The sequence below is a fragment of the Condylura cristata genome, unplaced genomic scaffold (genome assembly GCF_000260355.1).
Source record: "Condylura cristata isolate star-nosed mole 26May11 unplaced genomic scaffold, ConCri1.0 scaffold00022, whole genome shotgun sequence".
In the NCBI taxonomy this organism is placed as follows: domain Eukaryota; kingdom Metazoa; phylum Chordata; class Mammalia; order Eulipotyphla; family Talpidae; genus Condylura; species Condylura cristata.
The window spans coordinates 33,177,373-33,202,636 of NW_004567123.1; the positions used below are offsets into that span (position 1 = coordinate 33,177,373).

At 51.4% G+C, this 25,264-nt stretch overlaps 1 protein-coding gene across 3 annotated transcripts in view; it reads left to right on the top strand.

Annotated features, from left to right (window-relative positions):
* The window catches only part of TSHZ2 (teashirt zinc finger homeobox 2), a 386,055-nt gene that overhangs the window by 232,186 nt on the left and 128,605 nt on the right, over positions 1 to 25,264 (top strand). Inside the window, exon 2 of one of the 3 annotated variants that reach the window (XM_012728209.1) lies at positions 1,780 to 4,861. In XM_012728209.1, the coding sequence (XP_012583663.1) occupies positions 1,780 to 4,853 (3,074 nt within the window). In that variant the 3' untranslated portion in view covers positions 4,854 to 4,861. Of the gene's footprint in view, positions 1 to 1,779; positions 7,721 to 25,264 lie in introns of those variants that run through there. The other 2 variants (XM_012728210.1, XM_012728208.1) reach the window with 2 other exon arrangements.

Genomic DNA, 25,264 nt, shown 5'->3' on the forward strand with positions numbered 1-25,264 from the left:
GTCATGTTTGTCTCTTCAAATCCATTTGTAGAACTAGAGAGCACAGTACCCATTTCATAAAATGTCCACTCGTCATACTGCTAGGAAAGTAGCAATAACAATAAAATAACGAAGGTGACCTCTAACCCGGCTTTGCAATGAGTTTTGACATTCATCAGGGTCTGCGATTGTGTGCCCTTGGTCGGGCATTCCCAAATTCTCCCCTGCGAGAGGGCTCTGTGTTCACTAACCTTTCAGCGAATTCCACCGCTTAACCCTTTGTCTCTAGGTCTCCGTAAAGTTTTCTTGTTTGTTGGGCTGGTAATCAAAAGAGAGGACCAAGTGGTTCAGACCACAGATTCGCTAGCCAAGCCGACTGGGATCGGACAGGGATGCCGCATCGAACTGTGTGGCCTGGCACAGCCCTTAACCTTAAAACCTCAGGTTACCCATGGGTGAAATGCAAACGATGTTACTCCCTACTTCTCGTGAAGAGTAGACAAAGTGAAAGAAAGCACCTGCTGTGTCTAAATCATTCTCACCTTTAGCAGCAGCCGCCTTTGCAATTCCTGATTGCAGCACACCTGTTTCTGCCTGCCTCACAGGACAGACGCCCAGAGGACGGTCACCCCCTTGGCAAGCGTCACCCAGGTGACTGGAAATACCAGCAACGCTCTGGGATTCCTCCCAAATGTCCACCCGCCATGAGAGGGCGCCCCTAAGGAAAATGCTGCGTTGAGATCAAGCAGGCCTTGAAATATAAGTTGAATCTCCTTTGCTTTGGTTGCATTTCAGCCACGTGGCTCTGCAAGAGCCAGGCAAAGAAAATGAGCACGTGGGATAAATAGTCACTTCCCCGTCTCCACTGATGGATATTTGCCCATTAATTCCCTTTGCGCCAGCTCCCTCCTGACTTCATTTTCCCTGTGCAATTACTGGCCCTAAATCCTTTCAGAGCAGGAAAGGCATGCATCCCCAATAGCACTCTGCATCTACAAATCAAATGTATAATTGGCATCTCATGATGGGGACCCACAAATCACAGTGCATTTGAAATTACAGGCACACGATCGAGAGGGCATTTTCAGCCTTGTCTGGAAAGGACTTCATAAACCTGTTTGAGGAGAATAGCAGAGACCCCAAATCTCCCATTCTAACACCATTTGCTATTATTTTAAAATCATTAGATCTGCTGAGCGTACATAATTTTTCAGCTATCCATGGAAGATTTTACTCGATACTCCATAATCTCTCTTCCTGCCAGGCGGCTCTACAAATAAAAACGTCCTAACGGGAAAAAAAAGACTGGCTTTCAAAAAATAAAATGGCTGCGTGCCCCAATTCAGTCTGAGCTGCAGCAGCACCAGGGAGGTGACTGTCCACCGCTGTTTTCGGCAGACTTGCCGCGGCATGCAAGGCTCAGGTCTCAGTGCTCGGGGGCCGGTGCCCTCTGTAGAGCTCTGTCTTCAGTAGGATTCGGATTTCAGTCCATTTTTCCTGAAAGTCACGTGCATGAATTTAGCAGCTGTCCCATTATAAGGGCATTAGAGTGATATTCCGTCCACGTGGGGACGCTGAGCACTTGCCACGAAGTATGGCCCCTGCCTGTTTTATTTTAAAGACAGTAGACAGCACCGAGGCATCGTTGGGCTTTTTCCTGAATCCACTGCCTGCAGTTCCTAAAAGTGTAGCTTCCGTCGCTATTCAGTGGGTGTGGAAGCGCCTCTCCAGTGGGGGAACTGACAGAGAAGGCATCACCCGTGATTGCTATTTCAATTCCATCTCTTTCTCCTCCGGCAGGTTATGCCCAGGAGGAACCACTGAAGGAAGAGGAGGACATCAAGGAGGAGGAGGAGGAGGAGGAAGAGAGCGGCTCCGTAGCTCACCTTCAGGGGGGCAATGACCCGGGCACCGACGAGGAGCTCGACACCGGCCCGGAGCAGAAAGGCTGCTTCAGCTACCAGAACTCTCCGGGAAGCCACCTGTCCACCCAGGACGCGGAGAACGAGTCCCTGCTGAGCGATGCCAGCGACCAGGTGTCCGAGGTCAAGAGCGTGGGCGGCAGGGAGGCCGCAGCGGACAAGAAAGCAGCCGCGCCCCCCAAACTGCCCCACGAGGCGCACAGCTGCATGGATAAGATGACGGCCGTGTACGCCAACATCCTGTCCGACTCCTACTGGTCGGGCCTGGGTCTGGGCTTCAAGCTGACCAGCAGCGAGCGGCGCAACGGCGACCCCCGCCACGGCGGCGGCAAGACTGACTTCGACTGGCACCAAGACGCGCTGTCCAAGAGCCTGCAGCAGCACCTGCCCTCACGCTCCGTGGCCAAGCCCAGCCTCTTCAGCTCGGTGCAGCTGTACCGGCAGAGCAGCAAGGGGTGCGGGACCGTGTTCACCGGGGCCAGCCGGTTCCGGTGTCGCCAGTGCAGCGCGGCCTACGACACCCTGGTGGAGCTGACCGTGCACATGAACGAGACCGGACACTACCAAGACGACAACCGCAAGAGGGACAAGCTGAGGCCCACGAGCCACTCCAAGCCCCGGAAGCGGGCTTTCCAGGACATGGACAAGGAGGACGCGCAGAAGGTCCTCAAGTGCATGTTCTGTGGCGACTCCTTCGACTCCCTCCAAGACCTGAGCGTCCACATGATCAAAACAAAGCATTACCAAAAAGTGCCTTTGAAGGAGCCGGTCCCAACCATTGCCTCGAAAATGGTCACTCCCGCCAAGAAGCGGGTGCTGGACGTCCACCGGCCCTGCTCCCCCGACTCCACCACGGGCTCCTTTGCCGATTCCTTCTCTTCTCAGAAGACCGCCAGCCTGCAGCTGGCCAACAGCAACCGCTACGGCTACCAGAACGGGGCCAGCTACACCTGGCAGTTCGAGGCCTGCAAATCCCAGATCCTCAAGTGCATGGAGTGCGGCAGCTCCCACGACACGCTGCAGCAGCTCACCGCCCACATGATGGTCACCGGCCACTTCCTCAAGGTCACCAGCTCGGCCTCCAAGAAAGGGAAGCAGCTGGTGCTCGACCCGCTGGCGGTGGAGAAGATGCAGTCGCTGTCGGAAGCCCCGAGCAGCGACCCTCTGGCCCCCAAGCCCGCCAGTAACTCGGCCCCCGACTGTGCAGCCTCCACCACCGAGTTAAAGAAAGAGGGGAAGAGAGAGCGAGCGGAGGAGGCCGGCAGCAGGGACGAGAAAGGCGTGAAAAGCGAGGAATACGGAGACCCCCTCCAGAAGCCTTTAGACCCGACGATAAAATACCAGTATCTCCGGGAGGAGGACTTGGAAGATGGCTCCAAGGGTGGCGGGGACATCTTGAAGTCTCTGGAAAACACGGTCACCACCGCCATCAACAAGGCCCAGAACGGGGCCCCCAGCTGGAGCGCCTACCCCAGCATCCACGCGGCCTACCAGCTGTCCGAGGGCCCCAAACCTTCCCTGCCGATGGGGTCCCAGGTCCTGCAGATCCGCCCTAATCTCCCCAGCAAGCTAAGGCCCATTGCACCAAAGTGGAAAGTCCTGCCAGTGGTGCCCATGGCCACCAGCCTGGCCCCCTACACCCAAGTCAAGAAGGAGCCAGAGGACAAAGATGACGCCGGGAAGGAACGCGGGCAAGAAAGTCCCCGTGAAGAGGCATCATCGTTCAGCCACGGGGAGGGAGAGTCTTTCTCCCAAAGTGAAACACCCTCAGAATCCAAGAAGGCTGAGCCTTGTCCCCCGCAGGAGGAGGACAAGCTGATGAAGGAGGGCGGCGAGGAAGAGAAGTCCCAGACCTTGCAGCCAGCGTCTGCGCTGAGCAACGGGTGTGCCCTGGCCCACCACGCCTCCGCCCTGCCCTGCATCAGCCCGCTCAGCGCCCTGCAGTCCGTCCTCAACAACCACCTGGGCAAAGCCACGGAACCCTTGCGCTCGCCTTCCTGCTCCAGCCCAAGCTCAAGCACAATCTCGATGTTTCACAAGTCCAGTCTCGGCGTCTTGGACAAGCCGGTCCTGAGTCCCGCCTCTGCGAGGCCAGCCAGTGTGTCCAGGCGCTACCTGTTCGAAAACAACGATCAGCCCATCGACCTGACCAAGTCCAAGAGCAAGAAGGCGGAGTCCTCGCAAGCACAATCCTGCACGTCCCCGCCGCTGAAGCACGCGCTCTCGGACATCGCGGACATGGTCAAAGTCCTCCCGAAGGCCACCACCCCGAAGCCCGCCGCGTCCTCCAGGGTCCCGCCCATGAAGCTGGAAATGGACGTCAGGCGCTTTGAGGACGTCTCCAGCGAAGTCTCGACTTTGCATAAAAGAAAAGGCCGGCAGTCTAACTGGAACCCTCAGCATCTTCTGATCTTGCAAGCTCAGTTTGCCTCCAGCCTCTTTCAGACGTCGGAGGGCAAATACCTGCTGTCTGATCTGGGCCCCCAAGAGCGAATGCAGATCTCAAAGTTTACGGGACTCTCCATGACCACGATCAGCCACTGGCTGGCAAACGTCAAATACCAACTGAGGAAAACGGGCGGGACCAAATTTCTGAAAAACATGGACAAAGGACACCCCATCTTCTATTGCAGTGACTGTGCCTCCCAGTTTAGAACCCCTTCTACCTACATCAGTCACTTAGAGTCTCACCTAGGTTTCCAAATGAAGGACATGACCCGCATGGCCGTGGAACAGCAAAGCAAGGTGGAGCAAGAGATTTCCCGGGTACCGTCGGCTCAGAGGTCTCCGGAAACAATAGCAGGCGAAGAGGACACAGACTCTAAATTCAAGTGTAAGTTGTGCTGTCGGACATTTGTGAGCAAACATGCAGTAAAACTCCACCTAAGCAAAACGCACAGCAAGTCACCCGAACACCATTCACAGTTTGTAACAGACGTGGATGAAGAATAGCTCTGCAGGTATGGGTTTGCTCCCAGGGGATGTGCGAGGACTTCCATGAGGGAGATGGGGCTGTTTAGAGGCAGCCGACGTCTCCCGACACCAAGCAGAGTAGCCTGCTGGGAGAGTAGTTGCTTTTCTGGAAGACTAGCGTGTGATCCGTAAGGCCCACCTGGCCTCTCAGTTTCCCCCACGTAGTGTTGGAGAATAGACTAAACTGGGTGTAGAGAGACGGGGTTCGCAGGTTACTGCTGCTTCATGCGTGATTCCCCTTAGTTACCCAACTTGCAAGGTCCAGCCAAGGCTACACCTCGTTTTAATGGTCAAGTCCTGTCTTCTCTCACTGTCCCATGCCACCCCCATTCTCTAGCAAGGCTGATGACGCCTAAAGTGACGAAAAGGCGAGAGAGACAGAATAAGATTGTAGTTACGGGGGTGGGGGGTGGGGGGTGAGAGGGGCAGACACCCACAGAGATTTCTTAATCCGCTCATGAATAGCTTCAAGCGGTCTTCGCTATCATCACTGTAATCAGTGCTTTCGCGGCTCCCCTTGCTTATTCCCTCCATTAGGGCTCTGTGAAAGAGCGTCGGCCCAGTAGTTGGATGGTAGAAAAATATTCTCTGCAGAATATGGAGATGAGAAGAGAGGAAACTTATTTCTTCTTTCTTATTTCATCTGTGGGTTTTCCTTAGGCTAGACAATTCTGTCACCTTTAACACAGACTGGCGCAGTGCATGCCCGAAAGACTTGACCTTCCATAAAGAAACAGAGGGCTCTCGGCACACCCGTTGCCAATGCACTTGGGGTCCACGACTTCCAGATCACTTGACAACTTCCAGATCATTTGCATCACGTAGCTGTCACGGAAGTTCTGTGCCATGTACAGTCACTGTGTCACCTCCAGCAGAGAGAATGCAGACCAAGGTCAAATACCTTGACACATCAAGGCCGTTTCAGACACGGAACATAAGTAAGGCCGGATCCTAACCAGTTCCTTTCATCTCCCCTTGTCTCCTCTCCAGCATGCTCCACCCCATCCCCCACCCCCACCCCCACACACATTAGGAACCCTCACACATATGCAAGCTGCCCTCGCCTCAGAACACACTCCAGGGCATTCCACTTGTCTTCAACCTCCAGCACTTGCCTCTACTTCACATCAAGCCAGGTTATCGGGAAGTTCTTTGGATTCCTTCGCAATAAGACAGGAATGGCTAATAATAGCTTCCCATGTCAACCCTCGCCATTGTCACTAAACAAGCAAAGGCAGTTTCAATAGCTATCTGTTTTAAATGGGACACTTTCAGACCAAGCCACCAAGGATGAGCACTGGCAGACTTGGGTGTCGCAAGGGTATGGATAGGGCGTGGTGAGGGGAGCCAGGGAGCGGGAGAGGGTGAAGAGAGAGAAAGGGCTCAAAAATGTGATCTGGGACTGCTGTTGCCTAAGTGAGAAGCTCTGAGAGCCTCTGATGGAGGGGGAGACACCCTCTATCTCAGCCGGTTACCTGGGTTCAAGTGAAGACCATTGTTTTGTTTGCATGTTTTTATCATGATAATTAAAATGTGTTACTGGCAGATTTGTCCCTTGCTTTCCAAGCATGATTTGTTCAGCTCTCGCTGTTGAAAGGATGAAGCCAAAGTGCATCTGTTGCATCTCTACATGAGCCTGGGCTCCAGGGTGTCCTATTTCTTTGCTAGAGAACATTTAAATTTTATGTAACTTGCTATTATGCTTTTCTGCTACTTCCAAAAAAAAAAAGGTGGATACAGAATTCTGAGAGAAGAGATGCTGTTTCAGATCCCATAATGGTAGGTCCAAACCTTGGTGAAGAGGACAAGTAGGAATGTTTATTCGTGCTACAATAAAGAGCAATTTTCCACCTGTTAGGTTTGTAATCTTTTTTTTTTTTTTTATTAAGATCACTGCCCAAACACTGGAAGGTATAAATAGAGGGGAGAAAAGTAGTTTCAGTCAAAACTTGAAACTTACAAGCCTATTCTAGGAAGCCAAAACTAAGCCAGGAATTTGGCGAGACCTACACAAAAAGACTTTGACACATCCGCTGAAGACAGAGCTAGATGTGGCATGGCAGCTTTTTCATCTCTCTGCATTTATATAAATCAGTATGTCTGATTCGGACCTTTGAACCACCCTTAGAATCACTAGAATGGTCACTATATGAACCCAAAACACCCTTCTGTAAACACCGTGTTTCTGTGGTTCTCAGAGAAGCTGGCAGAAAAAAAAAAAAACCGGTCGGACGATTGGGGACTCATTCCAAGCAATGGGCATGTGCGTCCGCGCGTCTGTGCGTCCGCGCGTCTGTGCGTCCGCGCGTCTGTGCGTCCACGCGTCTGCGCGTCTGTGCGTCCGCTTAACTCGGTCGGGTGCTGGGAGTCTCTTGTGTTAATGCCAAAGCCCTTACTGTTGGCCTGAGTGGGTCTTACAGCCACATGCAGTAGCTTTCTGATGCTCTGGTCACCTGGGAAAGGAGTCCCCCACTCTAGGGGCCTCTGGAACACCGTTTATGAGCTACCTCCCCCCTGCTTCAGACGGTACCAGTGTGTTTTAAATGACCACAGACTGAGATCGCTGTTGCCCTGCTCTCGGACTCATTGCTAGTTGCATGCACTCTAGCACAGGTTGTGCCAGGAGGCTTTAGAAAGCATGGTCAAGATTCTGTGGAAAATTTGAAAGCTTTGTCCGATCTCTATTCTCTGTAACTCAAATTTGCACCTGGTTTTTCTTGCCTTGCTTGGCTCTTAAATCCTACACAATGCTATGCTATATTACATGCAGCTTTTCATTAAAAAATAATTAGACGTTGTTCAATGTGTATCCCTATGTTTGGACAAATAATCTAAGGCAATTTCAGCAGGTATTGGGATATACCTTTAAAGAAGATGTGTTCTTGAATAAAAGAAATTAAAGAGCAAAGCGATGAGTCTAAAATGCACAAGAACTTGAAATGATAGTCATTATGGTGTAATGCAGTATATACAGGATTGGCAGCACGCCGACCTTGACACCTTGAAATCGGTGGTGGGAGGGAATTCTGGGGCTGCACTTGTTGGGGTGATTTGATTAAAAACACTGGGGGTGAGGTGCAGCATGTAGGGTGGCCAATAAAATAAGGAGGTGCAGTGGTAGTGGAATTTCAGATAGACAACAAACGTGCTTTCATTTTAAGCATGTTCCAGATAGCGCAGGGGTCATATTTACAATAAAAAATTCTCTGAGCTTCAGTATTGTTTATCTGAGATTCAGACGTGACGCTTTATGACTTGGGATGCTACTGTGGCGTCCCGGCGTGTCACAGGGATCACACAGCAGTCTGGGATGAGCCCCAGAGGTAGCGCTAATTCTTAGAGGCGTCGATTATTCCTCACCCATCAGGTAAATATTTCTCTTTTCCTCCCTCCCTCCCGTTCTCACTGCCCACCTTCTTTTCCCTTCCTCGCTTCCTTCCTCTCTCCTTGTTCTTTCATCCTTCACACAGACAGCTTGTGCTTCCAGCACCCCAGGCTGAGCACTGGGCCTGCAGCTGGAGCCAGAAGCCGGGTGAGGTGGCTCCCCAGTGCTGGGCCCGCGGACCCACCGTCCACATGCGAGCTCACTTCATTCTCGCCAGCAGCCCAGGCTGGCGAGGTTACAGGCAGGAGAGGAGGTGGACAGGTGCCTGAGTTCCCACAACCTCGGGGCCCCCCTCCTTCATTCCACCAACCCAGAAGGTCTCTGCTCCCGGAGTGTCGACCGCGAGTGACCAGGACAAGTGTCAGCCTGAGAGACTGGCGGCAGACAGCTCCTTGGTGAGAAGCTGAGGGGGTAGGCAGTAGGGCTATCCGGGCACAGGAAGAGTGGCTCAGAGGCTGCGTGACGTTTAGGCGAGAATCCTGGCCACAGAGGTCCTCAGGTGAAACCCCCAGCCGTCCACCTGTCTGAGAAGTACACACGTCTGTGTCTACACAACTCAGACATGTTCTTCCCTGATGTGTAGTAGGTCGAGCAGGAAAATGAGCTGTAAACAGCCTCTGCAAACCCCTAGGTGTTCCCCAGCCTCCAAGCTGAGCTCACACACGCGGCAGGTGTCCAGGGAGACACGACGTGCCTGTGACTGAACTGACAGCAACAGTGCACAGCGCCACTGGTGGCCGAGCACAGTGGGGTACACTGGCCTCGGTGTGCAGAGAGCTTAGCGTATAATTCAAACCCGGGACCCTGTTTGCACGCCTGCTTGCTTATATAATTATAGCACAACATGTACAGTTTTTATGGAGGTTACGCTGATTGACAGTGTTGTGCCTGAGGTAGGGTTATAGGTTTGCACCTCCTCAGACTTGTTTCCACACCATCCCCTCCACCAAAGCCCCACAGCCCTGCCACAATCCATGCCCCCTCGGCACTTCCCATCCCTCCCTTCCCCTTTCTACAGTCTCAATTCCATAGTCAACTTCCTGGGTTTGTTTCGCTCTCACTTGTCCCTCTCCTTTGTTGCTTTATATTCTACCTAAGAGTGCCATCGTGTGCCCTTGACTTTCTCCTTCCGACTCTTGCTCACGCTCATCAACTTCATCTGCCTCTTGGCTTCTCTTCCACGCGGCTGCCCAGATGGCTTCTGGGCACCACCTGAGGCCGGGGACGCCCCAGCGACTCAGAGCACAGCCTGTAAAACGTTGTGTCGGCATGGAGAGAGGGGCAGAGGTGCTCCTGAGGTACTGGAGCGTGTCAAACCAGTGACGCAGCCTGCGTCCTCCAAGGAGCTGACCACACGCACCAAGCAGCCTCCTCCCCTTCCTTGCCATGCCCTTGTTTGGTCGGGAAACTGGACATGGGGCATCCAGCATCTAAACTTGACCCAAATTCCAATGAAAATAGAGCTATAAGAATGTCTTGTTTCGAGCCTTGACCCTTGCTCTCTGAATTCATCTTGGGGAGTGAGAATCGGGAGGCAGGATGGGCCTGGAGAGGACAAGCACTTCTGAAGCAGCAAGAAACAAGCGCATCTCTTTGCACGTTGTCACTTGGTCCCAGCGACCTGGCCGCCTGCCCTTGCCCAGGCCTCGGTCGTCTCTCGAGCACTTTTCCCCTCGTTTGGACTTCTGAATGCTGAGTCCTGACGTGCATAATTTGGCGCTTTAATATAGAGTAACATTATTTTTCATTTACTCCAATCTGCCATCAGTATCATCTTTTCATTTAACCAGATGCAATTCTTTTTTCTTTCGCTAAATTGAAAATCCATGAGCGACAGGGAGTGCAATGTTTTAATTAGCTCATATTTTTTATATGGATTTATGTCTTTAAAATACATTTGTGTAATTCTTCAGCTAAATTAAAAACGTCTTTCCACAAAAGTGAGGAGGGGGAAATAAAGAGCTAAATTGTGTCATTAGCTTAGGTAGATACGCATAGAGGGAGCCTGGTGGGGAAAACACGCCACCCCGGAGCTCCCACCTGGGCTGGATTTGAACTTGCCCTTCATTTCAAGAAACCTCTCTCTATCACGATTTCTCAAAAACTGACCGGAGGAGGGAATTTCTAAGACCCCTCCTAAGGAAACAAAGCAGTTACCTTGAACGAACCTAATTTGAAACCAAACCTACCTCCAAACAAAACAGGAGAGCAAAGTCATAATGATAAACAGTTTCCCCTGCATTTCTCTCTTTGTCTTTTTTTTTTTTTAACTATCAAGTTTAAAGCTTTCTACAGTGCTTTTTTTCTACTTTATAGGAGACAAGTGACATTCCGTGGTAAATGGGAGAAAACGCCAAGCAGAACTGAAATCTCTCTAATGCACTGACACTAACTTGCCCTCTATTGTTGGAAGTGAACAAGCGTTCATGATTGTTCATCACACAACCCCTAATGCAGTTAAAGCATTCAGCTATAATTTCTCCTTGCATTTATAATTACTGTCATAGACTACACACCTCGGTGAGCAGATTAAAGCTATAAACTATTTAGCCGCGGCTCTAAGACGGGGAACTTGATTTGTCTGGCAGGAGTTATTTGTTAGGGAGCTTGACACTTCACATAAAAATGACTCAACTTGATGAAGAACAATGCAGTTTTAGCAATGCAGGGATTTTAAATCAGTCCTGACGCCACGCCCTCAAGGATCGGGGGCAGTTTGTTAAATGAAATGTAGGCCACGAGATAAGGGAGTGGACCCAGAATAGAAGGGGGTTTGATGTGTGACTCCTTTCCCTCCTCACTCTTCCTCGGAAAGAGCAGGAGTTTGTTGAAAATCAGCACGCACACGGTCCTCCTGTTAAATTCGGTGTAAACGTCACAAGGGGGTCACCTGACAGGAGGCAGGGGTGCCAGGACCCCACGGAGAAGTCCTACTTGGGGGTTTTAGAGATTCTGTGCCCCTGAGCCCATTCGGGAACTCGGGGCTCTCTAGCCATGGCTGAGTAGTTCCCCTGGAATATTCCTCAGTTCTGTCTTTATTTCTTTGTTACGTGCAGGAGGTGTAGGTCAGGCCAGGGAGGATGTTCTGATGTAGCGATCCCACAGCCATGAGCATGTGGTTTTTCACTACTTGTTGGGACCCAAGAGCTAGGAGCTGGTCATTGGGTTTGGGGCCAATTCGATCCTTTTGTCACAGAACCCTCACCCCCCCCCAACACACACACCTCGTAGCCATAAATAAACACACACATGTTCAAAGGCCCTGTCCAGCAGCAGGAGTCTGCTGAACACGCATTTATGGCAAGCGTAGGTGCACATACTCCGTGTTAGTTGTTGCAGGCACTGGTGCCCCCAGGCTGGGCACAGATTGAACAGGGAGCCTGCAGCTTTCCAGGAGCAGGGAGCCCATGTCTCTAGAGGCATGAAGCCATGTGGTCTAGGTTAGAATTCCGTGTCCAGGTATTATGGTGTGGTTTGGTCACTGGTGCGGTATCTTTTTTAACACCCACCAAGCCAAATAAAAAGTAATCTGGAAATCAATCAGATTAACCCCTGGGCTGCCCAACCTGCAGGCTCTGAACCTGCTGCAAGTTCAGTGGCGACACCAGTTCTGTGCTCTGGGCCAGCCCCCCAGCTTGGACGCCTCCTTCCCTTTGCACTTGCTCTTGATTCTGTGGCTGCTCTCCGAGAGGTGCTCAGAACTAGCGCAATTGTGATTTCTGCTCGTGTCTACGTCCCCTGTGGGGAGGGAAAGGTTTTACATGCACGTGAATAATTAACTTCCGGTTCCTGATGTCCCACATATTAGCAGAGGAACCAGGAAGGCTTCCTCCACCCTTCTTCTTCCTGGCATCTCACCTCCTTCCTCCTCTCCACCTTGTTTCCTTCCTCTGTCAGGTGCCTATTATACATCTGCTAGACACTGGAGATAAAGGCATGAGAAATGCAAGCTCCCTGTCCTCAGGGAATAGGAACCTAGCCCTGGTCTCAGGCAAGAGAAGAGGCAAGAGAAGGTATTTGGCCATGACTAGCCTACCTTGCCTGTGATGGGATAATGTATAAGTGCTTAACCTCACTGTTTCATAAAAGCACCACGTGGGAGCACCTGCCCAGGCTGGGGGTGGCGGCCTGGGAAGACGCAGGGAAGCCAGAGGAGGTTTCCTAAGCAGACATGGAAGGTGACTAGAAGAAAATGTGAAGAAGGGAGATAGAACTAGCACGAGGTAAAAGAACAGAGAAAGGCATCTTCTGGAAGCCAAAAGATGGTCAATTTGTGTGCCCTGTTCCACCCCCAGAAATAGTCTTCTCATTTTACTCATTAAACATGAAAAGCAGCAGACTCAGCTTCTGAGGCTCCCGGGCGTTTCAACACACACTAACGGGATTGACTTGCAGCCCAAAGCAGCAGAGTTCATTTTCTTGGTAGGCATTTAGCCCAGAGAAGCAGAAGTCTGCCCAGGGTTCTCCCGGCACCATAGATAGATACACGTCCCTCGCTGCTAGTATTAAGAATAATACCGAAAGTGGTCATTCATTGCATTATTCCATAAAACACTGTTTCCGTGAACTCAGGGCAGGGGAGGAAGAGGGAGGGCAGGAGATCTGTGTTGAAAGTGGTTTAAGTACTATACGCTGGGCCTGCAAGGTACTCCCCATGCTTCCGCAGGCCTGCTGCCAAGCGCATCCCCATTCTGACCACATGTGGTGGCGGTCCCCTTCCCTCTCTCTGGGCCTCCCCACCTGCCCCTCCTCCCCCCGCCTCTCTCCCCCTCCCCCACTTCCTCTTCACCATCATCTCTATGGCGGCCTCTGTATATCTTCCCAGCCCCTGGCTGGTTTCCCTAGAGTTAAGCTCTGGGTGCACCCCCAAAGCAAGGGCTGCCAACCAGGCCCCAAGTTACTGGCAGGGGAGAGAAGAGAAACAGCATTTAAATATTCTGGAAGTGCAATCTCTGACATAGACCACTTTCCACACTGGGCCCTCCAGCAAATCGATGCTTTCCATGCGTGGTTTTATCTGGTATTTTCTCATCTATGGAGGGCAAAAAAATGATGTTTCAGGTTATGTTGTTTTCAATGCTACATTACTCGATTTCACAGTCAAATAATTCTATTTTTGTTCCCCAGAGGATTTTGTCGTGTTTCATTGTTTATGACTCTCTGCTCCCCCCCCCACTTGCTGCACCCCCCACCTCCCCCTTTGATGCCTTCCCGGGGAGTCTCTGGTGTGTGTGGTGTGTGGTCACCATGGAGATGGGTCCCTGTTGGAGAGTTTCCTCAGGACCTCGCCATCCCAGAAATGTAAGGGATGACAGGTGGGAGGCGTTTGGCGGTGGTGAGGCCAGAACTTCTGGTGATGCTTCCGGGGTGGAGACTGACAACTCAGGAGCGCTGGCAACTCAGGGCGGAAGTCAGAGCTGCCAGGCTCTGGGCCAGCCTCCACTCCACAGCCCAGGGGCGGGGCAGGGCACCCCACCTCCCGGCACAAAGGCCTGGTGGAGTGTGATGAGGATGAAAGTAAAGAAACCCCTAAGGTGCTGCGCCTCAGGCTCACAGAAACCCAGAAGCTGTTGTTGCACACACCCTAGGTGGGTGCGTGACAGCGGTGCCCGTGGCCTGGAACCAGGGTCACGTCCTGTCCCAGGAGCCCCCATTTGGGAAGAACCAGGAAGTTGGTGAATGCCAGAGGTGAGGTGTGGGGGCTGGCCAGCGACCCCCACAGGCTCGGCCCGTTCTTCTGACTCCATCACCAAAGACATCCCGAGACTGTGCCCGGCCTGGTGCAGGGCATGATCAGGGCCCCGGGAAGGCTGAGCAAGTGACAAGAGAGCCAGGCTGATGTGGAAGCCAACGAGAGCCAGCCAGGTGGAGAGGGAAGAACCAGAGCCGCAGGAAGGAGGCAGGACAGGAGGAAAGCCTTGCAAGGCGGAGAGCAGGAGTCATTCCAGAAGGCTGCGGTGGCGCCGCCTGCTTGGGGCGTGGCAGGAAGCGAGCAGGAGCGCACGGCCGTGCACACAGCAACTCCCACCGGTGCCTCGCTGGGTCTCCTGAGACAGACATTTACGATAAATCTGCTTTACTGAAATATTTGCACATCGTTTCAATGAAGGTGACTCCGTGGGCTGGGAGACGGGGCTGTGGGCGCGTAGCTGAGCCCCAGTTTACAGGGTATGGAGCTGGTGCCAGCCGGGGAACCCCAGGACAGGGCTGCCGCGGTCACGCAACACGCAGGTGCTAAACACGGCAGGAAGGGAGGAGGGAGAAGCGGCAGACGCAGGGAGGGCGCGGAAGGCGGGAGGCAGCATCCGAGAGGTGGTCGCCCCTCCTCGGTGGCCCCCTTGTGTCACGTGACAATAATGCCTGTGTCCCTCCACGGTGATCAAACAGGTAACGGGGAGCTCTAGGGTGCCTAGCACATAATTGAGGCTCAGTGGGCAGAATCTGTAGGCTTTTCCAGCCCAGAAAAGTGCAAGGAGGTGAGAAACATTCCCAGCCGCGGTGGAAATGATCTGTCCGAGATGGACACGGCCCTGAGGACTAGGAGGCCTCTCCCCGCCCCCCACCCCCCGCTAGTGCTCTGGGGGAGGCAGGCAGGGGCCTTCATGCTCCTGCGCTCTCTCCTCTGGGAGGTCGTGCGCATGGACGTCCTGTCCCAAGGGCCACAGCGAACAGAGGCCCAGACCTGACATTCTGACCAGAGTCCAGGCTGATAAAAATCCTTGCACAAAAATAAAATAAAAGCAGTGACAGTTTCCAAGAGCGTAGGGCTGGCTGGCAAGGAGACAGCGGTCACTTGAGAGATTAAATGCCTTATGTGCCTATGTGCCTGGGCCATCTTCTTAAATTGGTGGTGGGGGGCCAGGGGGCAGGGAAGCGAGGAGGAAGGTGCCCGAGCCAGTGCGGCGCAGAGAGGGAACCAGCCTTGGCAGCCCAGCGAGCTGGGCACGGAGCGAGGCAGGTCTCGTAGAGCATTGCCATTTTCATCCCAAAGCCCAACGAGAACCAGGGGAAGGGTTCGGAGGCCCGTGGCCTGTGTGGGAGGAGCCGTGGCTCCCGAATGTGGCTGGACCAGCGGGCGCCAGGCGCACAGGGAGGCCGAGGGGAGCGCGGAGAAGGCGCGGGGGGCCGAGGCCCCGCCGCTCACAGGCAGGCTTGTGTGGGGAGGAGAGGGGTTGTCAGAGCAAGGAGACACGCGGGCCTTGGGACAAACTGGTCTCGGTGGGCCGGCCCTGGGTGGGCCCTGGTGCAGCTGCTCTCCGCAAGTCTCTGGAGCACTCCCAGCCGCCAGACACACCACCACTTCCCTGATAGCAAACCACGTGTTTTTTCTTTTGTTGCTTCTCCAGGAATTATGAAGTACAAACCGTGAGGTACCTGCTGTGCTCGCCTTCCCATTTTTCAATCCTAATTAAATTCCCCTCTCCATGTACGTCAGCCCCTCCCCCCTCCATGCATCAACACTAGGTGGTCCCAACTTGGACGCCAGATTTACTGGCAAGATGAAATGGAGGAACACATTGTTTTTTCAAGATGATTTAATGACCCTTTTGGCATCCCTGTGACTGCTGAAATCTCCCATAATTATTCAGTTTGGCGGCAGAGAGTTTTGTTGATCAGAGGAGGCTGATGGAGATGTCAAATGTCAATAAATTTGCAATCCATAATTGTAACCACTTGATGCTGGAGCGGCCGGGAAATGGCTTGGTCACAAGGCCAAGAAGTGGCTGAACCAGCAGAGGCACCCTCGAGCCAAGCGCTGCACACACACAACACACCCGACTACTGCACACACACAACCCACAGCACACCAGCTCACCCTTTTCCTGCCATTGTCTCTGTCTCTGTCTCGTCATTGTCCCTTTCTGGCCGTCTGTGGTTCCAAGACTTCTCGGTCCATCTCCACCCAGAGCCAGTGACGCTGTAACCACAGCCCAGATTCCCCCCGATAGTCTCCACATGCTCTCTGGGGTCACGCTGTTCGGGTCTGTCTGGCCCCTGCCAGAGACCAAGAATTGATTTTCTTCTGCTTTGCTTGCCCCTGACAGCATGGTTTATATCGGAAAGGTCTGTGTGAGGAATTAAGAGACTGTTCCTAGCGACGGGGGAAATACCCTAATATAAATATACCATTGTGGGCCTGCGCTTTGACTGGTGCAAGTGAACTGGAAGAAGCTGGAATAGCTCTGAACTCAGGAAAACATGTAACAGCACTCGCGTAATAACTCATCTGATTCCTTGAGCTCACCTTATCAAGTTTTAACCTCTGAATCCCAGAGTTCCTAGTTCAAAAATGCAGAGTCTCCTCTGTCCTCGTGTTAATTTTTAAATTATATATCACTGTAGAGAGGCCCTGGTGGTGAAGATGATGAGCTATTTTCACATCTGAAATGGGGAATTATAACTGAGCATTAGCGATCGCTGATAAATCGCCGTGGCACAGTGGCCTCTGTAGTCACACAGGGAAGAAATGCAGTGCACAGGAAGGTGCTAGAAGGTGGGAAGGCAATTTCCATGAGGGGAGGTTGCATGCCGGTGATCACAGTTTCCCAGGGGACTGAGCCATCCCCAGCACCCCACTAGGCCCAGCTTGAGGTTTGTCTGAAGCTGGATTCAGCTCTGTGGCTGCCTTTCATTTTTCCTGCAACGATCTTTTTATTAAGTAAAAAATTTTTGGAGGTTGAGAAATGTGTCCTCAGGCTCACTAGGAATCAGCGAAAAGGCAACAGGACCTGTCAACCCGAGACAGCCTTTCTGCCACCCGAGGGCACAGATGTCAGGCACTTGGCTGGGGAGCACGGGCAGCATCTGGGGGTTTATGGGTCAGGCTGCCCGAGTTTGAAGCCAGGCTCCCCATCACTGGCAGTGTGAGCAAATGTTCTAACTTCTTGTCAGTGCGGGTTCTTCATCTAGAAAGGAGGGGTAGCCCTCTGACCTCCGGGGTTCACAGAGAGGGTTGACATGATCCAGGTGATGCCTTCAGACCACCCAAGTTCTCAAACCTGAAAACGCATGAGTCATCTAAAGAACTTGTTCAAGCCCAGAAGCTTGAGTAGACCTTCGATGGGGGCTGATAATTAGAAGTTCTAACAAGTTCCCAGAGGACACTGCGATGCTGCTCTGGAGGCCACACTTTGAGAACCACTGAGGTGTGCACAGTACCTGGTGTGTTGTAGCACACTTCGAAGTTTCCTCTGTTAGCTTGATTTCAGTCTTAGAGACTGTCAGACCTTCAGTCCTGTGTGAAGACACAGCATTAGCCTAGCATAGTACGAAATGGAGTCAAACCAAGATGGCAAGGTCGTGTGCCAGGAGGGTCACCAGAGAGTAGACGCTGAGGTCCAGAGGCGAGTGAGGAGAGGACCAAACTCCAGGAAAGCAGGAGGGTCCTGGGAGTTTGCATGGCTTTGCTAAAATCTCTTCAAAGGGCAGGAAATACCAACTCAGCTCTTTTGACTCCATCAGGAGGGGCTTCCCTTTGGAAGACGTTTGATTGGCAGGTGAAGGAACGGGCCTCCTCTTGACTTAGCTTAATTGCCTTCCTTAATTCTGCAAAGATGATTCATAAAACTGTTCTGGAACCAAAAGTTAAAAGTGATCAGCACATTAACTCTTAATTGTGTCTGGGAAGATCTCCTTTGCCACTGGCTTTAAACAAAGTCAAACTTCAGTAAGAAAAGCAGGGACGTAATCAGCTCACCCAAGAATAGAGTTGGTTGCAGGCACAGGGAGCTCTGGAGTTGGAAGGATGGATTCATCCAAACATGGGTTCCCCGGTCAGATGCCTCTCTGTGGTCTTCGTTGACAGGATGATGGCAACTGTCCCAGGTTATGTGTGACCGGTGTTGGGGCTTCCGTGTCGGGGCCATGTGGGTGGCCATTTCCCAAGAGCACCGTCCCTGGGCACCCACTCGTGCTCTTGAAGCGGCGCTGGAGGCTGGGGGTGGTCTGCTCCCCTGCGTGTTGAGTCAGCTGCCTCAAGCGCATTGGTTTGAGTCAGCACGGCACAAGTTGGGCTAATATCGTTGTGATGTGGGGAGGGGGAGGGAGGGTGGGGGACAGGGACTGACCCTTCCAGCTCCTCTTGTCCACGCTTCAGAGGTCATCTTTCTACTCTCCCACCATCTGCTCTTTCTTCTGATTCTAAAATGGCAGTAAGTGGCTGCCATTCGGTCACGGTTCTCGAACCCCGGATCTGTGGCCCCTCTCCTGTGGCTCACCTTTCCCCATTCCAGTGGCAACACTCATGCTTCTTGTGCAGCTCGCCAGGTGCTTTCCCCGCGTCTCCCCTCTGCTTCTGCCCCCAAGGGGCTCAGTGAGCCGAAGCCAGTCCTCGGGGCCACCGCAGTAGCCACCCCACGGCCATCCCTGGAGGCCTTTCATCTGTGCCATTTGGCTCAGCACACAGCTGCCAGATTAACGGTCGTGAGTCAAAGCAGAAATCTTAACAAGAAAAGCTACCATTTTGTGGATGTTCAAATATAGTCCTTCTGATCCTTAAATTAACCCTCTCATCATTCAAATCTCACCTTAAATATCATCTTCTTTCTAGAAACTTGCTTGCAAATCCTAGTCAGGAGTCATCAGCAGCCAGACAGTAAATATTTTCAGGGTTTCAGCTCCCTGGCCACTATCATAATGCCTCTCTCTGACCCTGTAGCCAGAAGCAGTCCTAGGTGATATGTAAATGAGTGGGTGTGGCTATGTCCCAATAAAACTTTCTTGGCAGACATTGAAACTACAATGTCATACAATTTTCTTGCTATTTCCACAAAACAGCATATTTCTCTTGATTTTTTTCCCCCAGCCATTTAAAAGTGTAAAATCCATTCTGAGTTTATGGGACCTGCAGGACAGGTGATCACTAGATTTAGTCCACAGGCCACGGTTTGCCACCCCCATCTACACTATCCAGACTCTCACACATCTCACTCCCCTGTTTCATCTCCTTTGTTAGACGTGCAACTCTCTGGTATTATGTTAGTTGTGTGTGTCTGGCATGCTGTGTCTCCTAAAATATAGTGCTGAGCAGGTCGGCATTTTCCTACTCCTCAGAGATCTTCAGAAGAAGAAACAAGAAAACAACTGAATAAACAAGATCAGTGCATATGATCTTGAGATCCCCCATAGACCAGAACCCATAAAGGAACTAGAATATTAAGGACTTGGGTAACAGGGGTACTAACTTACTGTGCCCGACCCAGGGAAGTTCTTTGTGGAATGAGCTGGGACCCATGTAAGACTGAGGGAGTCAGTTCTGAATTGAATGAGAATTCTGAACTGAGAAGAGAACTGCAGGTAAGGACAGCAGGTACGAAGGCCCTGAAGCATGTAGGAGCTGGGAGATAGGTCAGTGTCACCAGAACTGTGAGTGGAGCAAGATGAGTTTGAATATTGAGCACAGACTCAATGGTGCAGATCATGGTGATGAGTTCACACTCTTCACAGTCTGCATGAAGTAACAGGTAGCATCACCCAGTTCCATTTCTGGGTGTTGTGCACAAAGGCATCATGGAGTGTGTGCGCAAATGCCCTCTTTGCCTCCTCGAAACTCCTCGAAGACCTCAGACATGAACCCCTGTGCATGGAGCCCTCAACACAAACTTTGTGAAATGAATGCATTAATTAAAACCATTAGCACAGCCCAACTTTCTCTTGACCCTGTGACAGCAAGGCTTTTTATAGTCAGGTTCTTGAGGCAGGTCAATTTATATCACAAAATTCAAAAATTACAGCTTATAAAGTGACCTCCCATTCCACGATGGGACCAAATCAGCTAACGACTAGCAGAGGCAGAAAGAGCGTAGACATGAGTGCAGCCTGAGGAGTGTCTGTGTCCCATCACCTTGGAGTGAGGCTTCGAAACCAGGATCCTATTACCTGGCACCAGCTGAAGGAACGCAGCCCAGGGCAGCATTTTCCTTGCTTCCTCATCATTCAGTCAAGGTCCTGAGTCTACACTGAGGGAGAAGTCGCTCGTGTTCTCTCCCTGCCTCCCCCAACTCTGGTAGCCATTGGGTAGAAGGAAAAGCTGGACCTGAAAAGGGTTCTGGAAGTGGCCCATTCTCACGCAGTGAGGAAGATGCATTTTACCAGACTGCACCATCAGGCTCAGAACCCCGGAGGGAAACATGGGCTAGTTGCCTCTGCTGACTCTGCCCAGGCTCCTGTAGACTGGCCGAGTCACCTCCTGTCACTTCCTGCCCTCACAGCAGAGTGGGCCGGGCCCCAGCTCCCGCTGGCACATGGAGATCCCAGGAAACAGGTGACTGCACCATCAGCTTCCCCCGGTGCCGCTGGGGCTTGAGCCCCAAGTCTGCTTGATTCTAGAGCCTGGGAAGCAGATGGGTCCATGTTTTCATGACACCCCCCCCCCTAAGAGGCAGAAGTAAAATATTAAGAATGAACTCATGCGGGAGCTTGCTGTGTGCCTCCTCTTCTTCAGCGTTACCCCGGATGTGGGTGCTCTTCTTGTGCCCATTTTATAGCTGAAGAAAGACAGTGGGGGCTAGGCGAAGCCATCTTCCGGGTCACCCGAGTGCTAAGTGACAGAGACAAATGCAGTCAGGGCAGAGCTGCCTCCCCTTGTGGCGATGAGGAAGGTGGCCCTCAGCTCAGGGCCTGCGAAGAGGAAGCCTTGGGGCACCGCCTGCGAGGGGCATCACCTGCCCCGCACCCACCGCGAGCCTCCATTGCCCTCGACGGTGCCCGATGTAGCCAGAGGGGGACAGCGCCCACGTGGGTGGCCATCCCCAGCGCCTGGCGCCCAGCCCCGGCCCCGCACGGCCCACAGCGCCGCCCTGGTGTTCCCTCCCGCCGGGCAGCGCCCACAGCTTCCAGCGACGTGGGAAGAGAGACGGGCTGGCCGGAACCTACGGCGCGGAGGGACGCGCGACCGAGCCTCGCGGCGGGTGTCGGAGCCCGGGCGCCACCTCCATCTTCGTCATGCACGCCCATCTTTTTCAATCTAATGAACTCCAACCATCAGTGCAACTTAAGTTCGGCTGTCTGTTCGTGCATAGTTAATATTAAAAATGTACTAACAGTGTGGCTGAGAGATCAAATTATGCACATAAATATGCTGGCATAGCAGAGGCGGCGGCAGAAGCTGAAGTTAGCAACACTGATGCCAGTTCACATTTGCAAATCTCCCGTCAATCTGTCATTAAACATGTTATCAAATGATGATAAGTGTATGCTTCTTGCTCGCATTGGTGAGCCGATTCCCGATGTTGATGCACATTAATGGGATAATACGCATTAACATAGCTGTGCTTCGATGAACACAAAACATTTTTTATCTCTCTCAGTGTGTTTCCCCCTGTGGCCCCCAAGGAAGTGTTTTGTGTTCTCAAATTGCCAAAAAAAAAAAAAAAATGGGCAAACATATTACTTGTAATTAGCAAACCTTATTGTCGCTGGTTTCTTCCCCTAACCTGCCACACCCCCCGCCCTTTAACTCCTGTGTGTTGGTGATAAAAGGAAGAGAGAGAGAGAGAGCGAGAGAGAGCCACTGTCTTCTTTCAGTAAAACGATTAATGTCAGAAACTCAGAGCTGGCAATTATGCTCTGTCTTAATGCACTGGCCTTTCATCTGGGGCCCTCGCTCTTGACAGGCCTGATCGTTTCAGTTCAGTGATATGAAAGGCAGCAAAGGAAATGATCGCAGACATCCCGGGTCCATGGTAAAAGCCAGCGCTGAGATGGGCCCTGGCTGTGGGTGGTGAAACTGCAGCAGAGGCTGAGGGAGACAGACGGCCGGCATCCCCGGACTCAGGTGTCACCGCGCCGAGCAGGGAAGAGGCTCCAGCCTGCTCCAAACTTGGGAATGGGGAGCATGTGCAGGGCCCTCGCGAGGAGCAGTAGAGAAAAGAGCGGGGGGTGGATTTCCCTTCTTAACACCCCACCCCAGTCCTATGAACACGCACCAAAGTAGGTGCCGGTGGCGGGTGGCCATTCTGGTGAGAAGCCCGTTACCCCGGTGACCCAGGGTAGAGTTGGATTCATGTTTAATCAAAAGGATGCAGATAAAATGTAGAGATTCTTGAATGAATGCTCAGATCACCATGGCCCAAACATGACCAGTTTGACATTTGAGAAATAGTGCTGGGAGGCTCTCAAAGATTCCGGTCTACTCTTTCCTGGAAGACCCGTGAGCCTGCCTTTGAACTTCAGCTCATTCGTTCATTCATTCGGCAGGGTCAAGTTAGACACCTACTATGTACACAGCAGTTAGGTAGGTAGTGCATGTGATTCCTGTCCTCAGGAAGCAGAAAGTATTTGAGCAAAATGCTGCTTTAGTCGCTAATAATCAATTGATTTCCATGATGGGAAGTGTAAGTGGTGGTAGATTTGGTGCAATTACTACAGCATGTACTCTTCAAGCTCACTGAAAGTGTTCTTTGGTATGCATGTGCCAAAAATGTATTGGGTTTGGCCTTCCTGGATTCCTGTTTACATGTGATTTAAAATTAACATTGACTTCTTGCCATTAGTGTTTGTTCCTAAGTGGGGTGAGTGCCTTATTAATGATTAGAATTATTGTTGCTGTTATGAACGCACTAATTAAAAGAAAATCCTGTCACACGCCTTTGTGAGGCAAGTACGAACTTTGCAGAGAGAGATGTCAGGACTGGCAGTGTACAATGAGGAAGAAGACAGAGCTCGGGATAAGGGGAAGAATCCTCAAGATGCCCACCACTCACCTATCCTTCAGGCAACACCACATTGGTAAGGAAACGGGAGTCGTGGAGCAGGCCACATCATGCTGGACGCTGCTCAAGAGCAGGATCCTGACCTTTTTGTCATGGAGCATTAGTCATAGGAGGAAGTAGAAAATGAGACAGGGGAAGGGTGGAACTGTACTTCTCTTCGGCTGATAGCTCAGTATTGTAGACCTAGCCCTGACTCCCCAGTCAGGAGTTCAATCTTATCAATAAGGCATTCCACTGATCAGCTTCTGGGGTCCTTCGTTAGACATCAGTCAACGGCCTGCCGGGCGTTCCTGGTTATACCTCTTCGATGTGTAAGTCAGGAGTAAGTTTATTCATCTGTCAATGCCCCCCAGCCCCACCCCACGTTCCTGGTCACACCTCTTGATGCACAGCCTACCCGGGGTTATCCAGCTTTATGCCCTTAATTGATGTGAAAGGCACCTTATTGGGTTGGGCTCTTAGGACCCAGAAGTTCTGACCTTGTTTTAGGATACAGAACTGTAGGTAACAACATGGAGGCTGGATTGGCCACTTAGGATGAGCAGACCCATATTTGCCACTGTGGGTCATTTTTCCTACTCTAGATGTGAAGAAATGGCACTCTTTTTTTTTTTTTTTTGAATGGAAGTATCCGCTTTTGCTTTTGCTTTTCTTGATCTTAGGGTGGAAATAGTTGGCTTCTCCAGATTTGTGTCCTGGGGGTCTGATGAGTCACACTTAGGAATTGATGATTGGGACCAGACACTAGTTTGCACGCTGGGTGTGCCAATGATCAGACACAATCTGTTCTTTAACCCTAGCTTAGGGCAAGGAGAAGAAACAAATGCATAATTTCAGTGCCTTAGCATGAGTGTCCCAAGGAGTATGAGTTGGGGATCCAGGAACTCAGAGTGGGGTACTTAGCTTTATTAGTAACAAGAACAAATTTCTTCATTAAACCATCAATGAGACTTCATTTTTTTTTCAACATATTCAATATGTGGAACTTTGTCAACAAGCCCTTTAGTGATAAGCACTAAAGTTGATTGAAAAACTATACGGCACTTTCTAGTGGTCCATTTTCACTGTCTATTTTCTGTCTGCTCACTAATTGTCTGTTATCTTGCCGGTTCCCATCCAACTGCTAGCTCTACCAGTGAAGAGATGGTGGTCATCAGAGCACAGCTAAGGGCAGGCATTTTCCTGCATGTTGACTTGGTTTCCAGGAATTACAGATCCATGTTGGAGATTAATGAGGAGCGAGCAGGACAGGAGCCATCTATGTAGAACGGTACCCCACAAGTTAGCATAGGCTCAGGGCCAGGAAGCTGAGCCTGGTGAGGCTCACAGGCTGAGTAGCTGCTCCATATCTCTTGTCTACCCTGAAAGGGAAGATGATCTCTAAATGTCTGAAACTTGCATTGGGATCAAGGTTGGCAAAAAACTTGAGAAATGCTATTTTCTAAGCAAGGGTGGTGAGTTTTGTGGATTTCCATTCTTATAAAATTATTAGTCAGGGGCCCTCCCTGGTGGCACAATGGGTTAGGAAGCAGCACTGCAAGCTGGCTGCAGATGCTTCAGTGTGAGTTTGATCCCCGCCCCAGAGGTGACCCACATGGCCCATCAGACCTCTCCTGTCTCACCCGCTGCTCTCCTCAGCAGTGTGCTTAGTCCATCTGCCTGTTCTGCTCCCCCCCACTCTAACTCTGGTGAATCCCCTCACCAGCCCTGCACCTCTGGCCTGTACCCCAGTTCTGTATGAATACATTATTAAGTCTAAAAACATTATTAGTCAAACATTCATTTACAGCTAAGTTGAGCAGTCCACAAAGTGAGCTGAACTTCACTTAACAAGCATTTATAAAATATCTACCTGTAAAACATATTGTTCTAGAAAAAAAGAGGTCAGAGTTAGAAGATACAGACCCTCTCCTCCTGGGAAATAAAATATATTTATAATGATATACTTCTTATTTCTTAAATCTCTTAACCTATTCAAAACACCCAAAGATCTGTTTCCTCAGTTGGTCTCTCCAATGATCAAGAGAAGAGGAAGTTCAGTCTGGTGGTTCATTATTTATATGCATAGGCAGACAGTGCAGAATGGTGAATGCATGTGTCCAAGGTAGCACAGGCAGCAGTGTCAAAGTGACAACAAGAGCTACAATCAGTCTCACCCTCAAGAAGTTCTGTATGGCTGATTGCAATCTCCAAAGGGGTCAACAAACTCAGTCCCCTGACGGCTTTTGTAAATAAAGTTTTATTGGAATGCAGCCATTTTATTTTTATGTATTGTTCATGGCTGCTCACTCCTA